The sequence below is a fragment of the Arachis ipaensis genome, chromosome B03 (genome assembly GCF_000816755.2).
Source record: "Arachis ipaensis cultivar K30076 chromosome B03, Araip1.1, whole genome shotgun sequence".
Taxonomy (NCBI): Eukaryota; Viridiplantae; Streptophyta; class Magnoliopsida; order Fabales; family Fabaceae; genus Arachis; species Arachis ipaensis.
In genome coordinates this window covers 35390471-35399878 of record NC_029787.2, presented here as the reverse complement: position 1 = coordinate 35399878, position 9408 = coordinate 35390471, and the positions used below count along the sequence as shown (strand labels likewise).

Genomic DNA, 9408 nt, shown 5'->3' with positions numbered 1-9408 from the left:
GTGGGGGGAGAAGTCAAGAACATGGCATACAACACTAACCATTGAAATAGTTAAACCAACATACCCTGTTGTCATGTGGTCCATGAGGGCTGCTCGCAATCTTTGGCCTAAATGCATTTGGATTACGTTCTAAGGTAGCTCCAACAGCTTCTCGTCTGGCTGCTTCATTATCAACATTGTTGTAACAATTTACACAGTTGCAACCATCACAGTATATTCCCGATGCAAAACATTCACAATATCTGCTCACGATACTTTGAATGTTAGTATCACAGTTTTTGATTGCACGCTGGTAGCTAGCCAATATGCTACACCAGTGCAATATCAAGAGCAGAGAGAGTGAAAGGGGATTATACTTACAGCTTTAAGCACTTTGAGTGTTTACAATTGCATTGCTTTTGCTTCTTTGGAGTAGCTTCTTTTGTTTCAAAATTGGTCCTTGATCTTGGTTTTGGAGATTCTGATTTACTGAATACAATAGATGTTGGTTGAAGAATGAAGATTAAATCATTTTAGCTAAGTTTTCATGTAAAGAAAAATAATCTAAATTAGCAAAGATTTGAACTCAAGGGCATAAATTAAACCCTCACTATCTACTAGATTATTCATATCTGGTTTCCCAACCACAGAAAAACACAGAGACCGAAATGGAAATTACAGTAGGCAAAGAAATAAAAGAATATATTGTTTGCAAAGAAATAAGTTGTTAATAGAGTTGAAGCGAAGAATAATAGAGGGAGAACGGTGTTAAGGAAAAGACTGACTAATAATTTTGAACCGACCCTATCCAGAAGGAGGGAAAGCGAGTAATGAACATGAAGTAACAAAGGCCACAATTTTTCGGTTTTAAACTAAAGCAAGAAAAAGAGCAATTTCAAAATTCATGTTGTCAAAACTCAGAAGACTAAAACAGTTAGTACTCACCCAACCCTCGTTGAAAGGCGTGGCGCCTGCGGCGGATGCGGCATCGGCATCATTACCATCGGCTGCGTCATTGTCTGCGGATGTGACCGTGACTGTGACTGTGCCACCACTTGCGGCTGAAGCTGTTGTTGCTGTTGCTGCCGCAACTGCGAGTTCTCTGGAAATGGCGCGCCGCCCGGCATCCCGGCTAAGCCGGTGAAATCAAGCTGCCTTGCAAGCTTCTTGGCGGGAATATCCGACGGCGGCACCAGCACCGGCACCGTAGGTGCATCCGATGCCACATTTCTCAAAGCGCAATCACCTCCTTCTCCTTCCCCCATCACATATAAATACTAAAAAAAAAAAATTAGAAATGTTAAGAATTCACGGAGAGTTCCGAATTCCTTTCTCAATACTTGGATAATCAAGAAGAAAGAAAGCAGAGGTTGGAGCAACGATGATTCCCTCAGAATCAACAAAAATCAGCTGAAATTGGCTGACTTCCAGATCCAAAACCCATTCCAAAGTCTCGAGAAATAAATAAAGCGCAAAAATACACGCGATTGAGCAGCTCGGTAGCCAAGACCCCAAGCTCGAAGAATAGTGGGCACAATTCAAGTGACTTGGATCCGGATAGCAACGCAGAACCCGAGGAACCACACAGAAAGAGACAGAGACTGAGAGAGCGGTTGAGGGAACCGCACAAAGAAGAGGGGAAGATAAGTGATGAAGCTGAACTCAACTCAACCAAGAGATGAGAAATGGAAAGAGAAAGAGAGAGAAAGAGAAGTGAAGGGACCTTTTTGATGTTCGGCTTCGCCCTCCCCTCTTGCTTGCTCTGCTCCCTCTCTCTACCAAAGCTTTTGAAATTCAATTTTTGTAAATATTCAACGGCCGGATCCGCATGCCATCTTCATCGTGCGGCCCTTGGTTAAAGCATGCATCGTTCGGTTCAAATTCATAGAAGCATTGCTCATCTCACCTTTGCAGCCGTTCGACGAAACCCTCATTAGAAGCATTGACTCGTGTGTTGCGACCACCTTCCATGGGCCACGTGTACAATTCCCTCGTGCAGATGCAGTGATAGATGCTGGCTATGCGTATCACCGCTGCGGTTAAAGACAGGGAATTTCACTTCGGGATTAAAGAGAAACGCGTTCAGAAGAGAGAGAGTATTTGGCGCTAAAATAGAGGGGGTCCCAGTGAAAAAATTGTTGACTTCGGAGAGCAAATATTTTTACGGTCAAACTTGCTCTCGACCTCTTCTATGATCGATTTCAGTAAATAAACCTGGTTATTATGGAAGGTCTGGCATTACCATCTGCATATGCCGTTATTCAATCCGTTTCAATTTGACAGGAGGGAGTTTACAATCCGACCCCTTAATGATTGCGGAGTAGATTGATTGAGAAGAGACTCGAATTAAGACTCTTATGTATAAGTATTCCATGCCACTTAGACATTTTAGTTGTTAATATACATAAATAATTTTCGATGACGATGTAATGTTGTATTTGAGTTGGGAGATGAGCGATGATAATCTTGCAACAATTTGAAATTGAAAGAAGTTATAAAAAAATTGGTTGTTTTGGATCTCATAATATTAACTCTTTGGATACCTTATTCGACTTAATATGTTTAAGATTGATAGTCTGCTTTACTATGAAATTGGAAGTGGAGCAATTGAACTGTGGATAGAATAAAGTTCGAGTTTGGTACTAATCTTACCCAATTTACCCATATCATTGAATCTGTATTTTTAGCGTGGGTAAATATTTAATTGATTATATGTAAATGTATTTTGTTTCTGAGTGTGAATGTGCATTTCTAATTTTTTAATAAAATAAGCAATTGAATATATATAAATATTCTGTTTTTTATTGTGAATGTGCATTTCTAGTTTTCTAATAAAACAAACAATTGATTATACATTAAATATTTTGTTTGATTGAAAATAAATTAACATTTTGTTGATAGAGTCAGTTGGAGAATTTTAAAGTACAAATAGTGTTCAAACTAAAAAATTTTAAATAACCAATAAATTAATTTTTATTTAAAAAATTAAAAAATTAAATTTAATAAGTTAGAATGGTAAAAATAATTAAAATATGAATTTTGACACTAATTTTAAAAATTTTAACTCAAAATTGGGTCAAACGAGCCAAACCGACCGAACCGGGCCCATAACGGGCGCAATGCCCAACCCAATAGCCTTTTAATGAAGAGCTTCAGCTCTTCTTCTTCCCCAATTCATATGGGTTTCACGCTGAAGACACAAGGAAGGAGAAGAAGCCATAGCCAAACCCTTGATTGAGTTTCAAACCCACACAACTTTTGATTCGGAGTTCTGATCGCTACACTATTTGCGGTCACACAATCACTGCGTGGAACTCTACAAAACCCACCGAACAAAATTGTTGGTAATCCTCATTCTCATTTCCAGCTGCCCAACCCTTGAATTCAAAATTTATTGAGCTTTGGTGTTGAGATTTTGTGTAATTTTGGTAATTTAGGATCAAATTAATTTTGTGGACTTGCCGGATCTTGTTCTAAACCTCCGTTGGTAAGGTGGAAATTATCTAACCCTTGTGTAATTGTTGGTATAACAAACCCTATGTTGATTTAGTGATATTTATATAGTATTAGATTGAAATTATGAGTTTTTGGAGGCTAATTGGTGGTATTAAAAGCTTGAATTTGGGTCTCGATGGCTGAAATTCTGTTTGGAGAGGCTTTGGGGCTTTGGACACTTGAGGAACGGGTATATTTGTGGTGCTTCGGCATTAGGGAGAAATCAACCAAGGTATGATTTTGGTTTCTCATAGGTAATATATAATGTCGTGTGAAAACGTAGGCTAGATGACCATAAGATAGGTTGAAGCATGTTTGTATGTTATGAGTTAGTAATTTTAATGAAAATATTGAGTTGTCTTGAAATGGGTTGATGATTGGTGATTTGATGATGATTAATGAGGATATTGAATGTGAATGTTGATCCTATAATGAGAATGTGGCGAATCATTGATTGTTGATGAGTTTTGATGTTGATTATGAATAATGATAATAATTAATTGTTTATTTATAAATAATGTTGGTTGATTATGAATTTGTTGGATTGAAATTGATAGAATTGGACATTGATACGTTGAGAGGGGATGATAAGGGTATGGAAGGATTTTGGTTGGAATTTGGGTTGTTTTGGGTTGAGAAATTTTGGTTTGAGGATGAAATGTTGGAAAATAGAGGTTTTAAACTTTTTGGAAGAAATTTGATTTTTAATGAACTTTGCCGATCCATAACTTGAGCCTCGGATTTTGGATTTGAATGAAATCTATTTCAAATTAAAGATAATTTCAAGAGCTTTATAACGATATAAAGTTTGTGAAAAATAGAATTTTGTAGTGAAAGTTATGGATATCGGAAGTTATGTACCAAAAACTAAATTTTTCTAAGTTGCAGAAAACCAGGAATTCTGGTGTGTGTACGTACGCACACTAGTGTGCGTACGCACAGAACAGGGAGTGCGTTTTGGCTCGTGCACACGCACAAGGGGGTGTGCGCATGCACACCCTGAGGATTTTGCAAGTGTGCTTACGCACACAGCGATGCGTACGCACAAGAAGGGAACGTCATTCTGTTGCGTGCGTACACACAGCAATGATGCATATACACAACACTCTGTTTTACCCAAAAACTCTATTTTTGACCGTTTGACCTTTTCGGTAAGCCTGTAAACCTCTGAAATAACTGTTTTGATAAAAATTCATTGTTTTTGAACTATCAATCATTCCTCTAATTTTTCAAACCTCTAAAAGTTCTATTTAAGGCTTATTAGTGAGGTTTTAGGTACAAAGTAAAGGTTAGTGAGTGGAAGAAGATAGAATTGCTATCGGAGGAGTTGAAGAAGGGGATATTTGATTTGATGAGATGATGAAAGTAATGAATGAGACAATTTTGAGAATAATGCAATATTGATGATACTGATGAATTGTAATTTGACTGAGTGAATGAATTGAATGGTAACGAGGTATACGTGACCGGGTAAGAGGAGGTGGCATTGTCCATTCGCTCCGGGTATGTGTTATGACTCCGGGTAGGATGCAGTGGTCTTTTTCACTTGCTCCGGGTAAGAGTCAATAAGCCGGGTAAGATGCGGTGATGTTATCCACTTGCTCTAGGAGAGTTCGAGACTCCGGGTAAAATGCAAGGGTTGAGTTTTGTCGTCGTTAGCTCCGGGTCGAGAACTGTAACACTGCCTGGGTAAGAGGCAGTGGTGAGGTTGTCTCCTGCTCCGGGTATGCGGGTAAGATGCAAAGGTTGCAGTTTGGTCCCACTTACTCCATGTTTGGTGTTCTGTCCATGGTTAGCTACTGGACATGTCGGGTTTGGATTTATAACTGACAGATGAGACTCATCGGCTATAGGACAGGCATACATCATATGTATTTGTTTGAGCGTGCATTCTTAGGTTTTCCTATTTGATTAACTATGCTTATTTGCTATATGTTCTACCTGCTGTAACTACATTCTATTTGTGTTTTCCTTGCCTGTATTGTTTGTCTATGCAACTGAGAGGCCTCTTGTCTGGCGGAGGAGTGACGAAGGTAGTTCCACCGGAGTTCGAAGGGTTGGAGGAAGCATGAATTGAAGGGTTAAGCTAGAATTTGAGTTATAACTTGGAAACCTTAGAGTATAATCCCAAAAACTACTTTAGCTTATTCACAAGTTTAATTCTGAGTGTTGGATTTCTAGGATTGCCTCTGGCTTTTTCGAGACCTTATATATTATTTATATGGACACCATTACTATGCTGAGAACCGGTATGTTGTCGTTTTTCAGATGTAGGTCGAGATGCACCTCGGTGAGCATCTGAAGTTCCCTCTGCAAGCGAAGTTGATTATTTCGGCGTTATTGTATTTTATTTTATGCCTTGTATATATGTATATAGATTCTCCACCTTGTATATATTATGTTTTGTCCCTCTTAGAGGCAGATTTGGAGAAATAGGTGTTTTATCATATATTTTGGGTTATATATATGTATATGTATACTCTGGTTGGCCTTTGCTTCACAGGCTGAGCCTAGAGCTTGTTAATTGTATTTTTGGAAACTCTGATCTTATATATACATTATCCTTTTCCGTTTGACCTTACCTATCTTTCTACATTTATCCGTTTGTGAGTGGTGCGCCTTCCTGTTTGTATTTCGTTTAACTTCTTTTCAAGGATCCTAGATATAATATCCTTGTTATATTTATATGCATGTATTTTATTTTTAGAGGTCGAAGCGCCTCGTCACCTTTGATTTACGTCCTAGGCGTAAAGCTCTGTGTGGTAGGGTGTTACACTAGCAAACTATATCCATTACGAGTCTTACTTTTAATTTTAGCATGGATTTAATGATGAGATGAGTTGTATGGTGTAGAAGTATTAAATTTTCTATACATGTAGAAATGTGATGGCATGATAGAGATCGTGACAAGTGGCCAAATAGAAGGAACATAGAGAGGACATGATATGGGTTATGATCTGAAGTTATATAGTGCTCCTAGGGAGTATTGCAGGCTTTTTCTAACTCAATTACTAATATTCTATCTACTTATATACTATAGTTGTTAAATTTAATTTAGTGTTGTTGAATTTAGAAAATAATAATAACATTTTTGGTGATGACAAACATACTTTGGTTAGGTTGATTACCCAAATGTGTTTTTTATGAGTGGTTTAAGTGTTGCAGGCCCAAGTCAAAAATCATTAGTGCGGCCCAATATAAAGAGCAAGCAGTATATTGTATGGAGACTTAGACAAAAGCATCAAATGCAAGCACCAGCCCAATGCCTTCATGGATAGAATAGTTTCTAGCTGATGGTGATGTTATGATTTGGGTATGGCACTAAGAAGGAATAGAAAAACACTTTTCTCTTGAGTACCAAAGAGGAAGAAAGAAAAAACAATCTCTAATGACTATGTCAAATTAAGATTGAAGCAAAAGCAAATGTTCAAGTCAAGAAGAAAAAGGTAAAATATTTCCATAAACATGCAAGTAAATTACTTGTTGATCTCACTTTCTTCTCTGCACAACTATTTTGAGTAATATGGAAAAAGTGGAGGTTACTTTAATTTGCTGTGAATCAAAGGCTAATATTGAAACTTGGGGCCAAAGCACTAGATTAATAATTTTGATTTATCAAATCCATTGAGGATCTATTACCAATGAACTCGCTGATGTCAATCTACTCGCTACATTGCTTACCTCTGATTTTAAATCCCTATTTTTGGGTTTGAGTAAAGAAAAGAAAGTGAAGACCTCAGCTGGTTCAAGAATCAAAGAGCTAACTTTAAAAAGTAAGCCCTAGCCTTGGCAACCTCACTCCATACAGAAAGAAAAATCAACTTCAGTTATGATACAGGAGGGAGAACCCAAATCAGAGAAGAGAGAAACCTCACAAATTGAAGCTTGAAGTCTTGGAAGCATTGCACCTACACAAAATGGAGTATTCTGCCAAGATGAATGGTAACATTTGAGAGTTCAGAAACTAGTTAAGCGTATAGAGTTTGAGCTATTCAACATCATCTCCTTCATGATTTATTATTAATTATTCTGTTTGTATATTGTATCTTTCTTTGTTTCTATTCAGAGGAAAAAGGCATATAAAAGAGACATTAAAAAAAAAGCCATTGAGAGAAAAGGCTAAGAGAGATACTTGAAGAGAAAAGTCAAGATTTATTTCAGATCTCCTTTGGTTATATTTCTGTTTTGTATCTTGTATCTGAGGTATCCCTTGCTAAGTTGGGTGAGCACTTAGTGTGTTAAAAGGCTAAGAGGTAACCTAGCCAAGTTAAGCTTATGTTGAAGCTTGGTTTGTCCTTGATAGGGTTAGGTTGAATTGTTGGAAATTGGTGTATGTAATACTTAAAAAGATAGTAACAATTTTACTATTGTTGTGGTGGAGACTGGATATAGGTTGCATTGCACAAGGTAATTGAATTAGGATACATGGTTGAGTCATCTTCTTCTTCTTTCCTGCTCTGATTTTGTTTTCCTGCTCTGATACATGGTGACTCCAAAGAAAGAAGCTGAATGGAATGATGAAGACAAGAAGAAGGTGGAGTTAAATGCAAAAGCCATTAACTCGATACACTGTGCTATCAGTTTCGAGAAATATCAGAAGGTATCTAGATGCAAGATGACAAAAGAGATTTGAGATAAACTCTAAGTCACACACGAAGGTACCAAACAAGTAAACAAAACAATGATCGATATGCTACGAAAAGAGTATGAAATGTTTTCCACGAAGGATGGAGAAACCATTGATGAGATGTTTGAGAGGTTCTCAATCATCATAAACAGCTTGGATGCTATGGGTATGACCCACACTGAACAAACACTTGCGAAAAAAGTTCTTAGAAGCCTATCAAAAGAGTAAGAAACAAAAGCCACTGTTGTGGCTGAGAGCAACAACCTGAGACCTTTAACCTATGATGAGTTGATAGGAAAACTTCTAGTATATGAAACCACACACACCAGTCAAGACACAAAGAGAAAAAGATTGACCCTAAAATCAAAAGTTGAGTCATTGGATGATGATTCCAATGATAGTTTTTCGGATGATGAAATTGTCTTTTTTTTTTTTGCTAGAAGATTGAGAAGGCTAATGAGGAGTAAAGGCAAGTACAAGGGATCAAGTTCAAAGGAGCAAAAAGGGATCTAAGTAAAGTCATCTGTCATCACTGTAAGGAGGCAAGACACTTCAAGTTCAACTTCCCTAAGCTCAAGAAAGAAGAAAGTGCTTATGACTTCATGAGAGGATCTAAAAAATGATTCTGATAAGGATGAAGACTCCGAATATGAAGCACAAGTCTGTCTAATAGCTGGTCATGATCAATTAGATGAGGTAAATTACTTTAATTTGTCCATTGAAGATTTATATGTTATTATTGATAATCTCACTCATTATTCTGAAAAATTGCTCAAGTCTGTCTAATGGTTGTCACCCGTACAGGCTGCTTTTGAACGAAGTTGAAAACTTGATAACAAGCCTGCAGAAAGTTGAGTGGTGTCATGCCTTGAGAGAAGCTAATAGTGCTACGGACCTAATGGCTAAAAAAGGACAATATTTACCTCCTGGAGTTCATTGCCTCCAACGAACATAGTACATTCTTTGGAAATGGATTTTTCTAGCACTTTTAGATTAAGAGGAGATTAGCTGTTTTTTTTTTTGTGTGTTTGTTTCCTTGTTTCGGTCCCTGAACCCTACTTTCACCAGTTTTTTTTGTTTTACCCTTTTATTTTTTTTTCATAATTTTTATTCTGTTATCATGCTTATTAAACAAAAAATAATGTTTATGAGCTTGCAATTAATAAGCATTCATTAATTAATCTATCTATTTTTATTATATAAAAGTTCATACTAACTTTTTTTATGTTGAATTTAAATCATGTTTTCTTTTTTAATAATGTCATGTAGCAATTTTGGTTATTTGGCAAAGAAAAAGTATTGGGGAC

General features: G+C 37.0%; 1 protein-coding gene across 2 annotated transcripts in view; it reads right to left on the bottom strand.

Moving 5' to 3' along the window:
• Positions 1–1849, bottom strand: part of LOC107630284 (protein tesmin/TSO1-like CXC 5) — a 5289-nt gene extending 3440 nt beyond the window's left edge. The window contains exons 1-4 of one of the 2 annotated variants that reach the window (XM_016333386.2): positions 1703–1849; positions 925–1256; positions 361–468; positions 65–242 (exon numbers count right to left, since the gene is read on the bottom strand). In XM_016333386.2, coding sequence (XP_016188872.1) covers positions 65–242; positions 361–468; positions 925–1244 — 606 coding nt within the window. In that variant the 5' untranslated portion in view covers positions 1245–1256; positions 1703–1849. Of the gene's footprint in view, positions 1–64; positions 243–360; positions 469–924 lie in introns of both variants that reach the window. The other variant, XR_002359219.1, reaches the window with a different exon arrangement.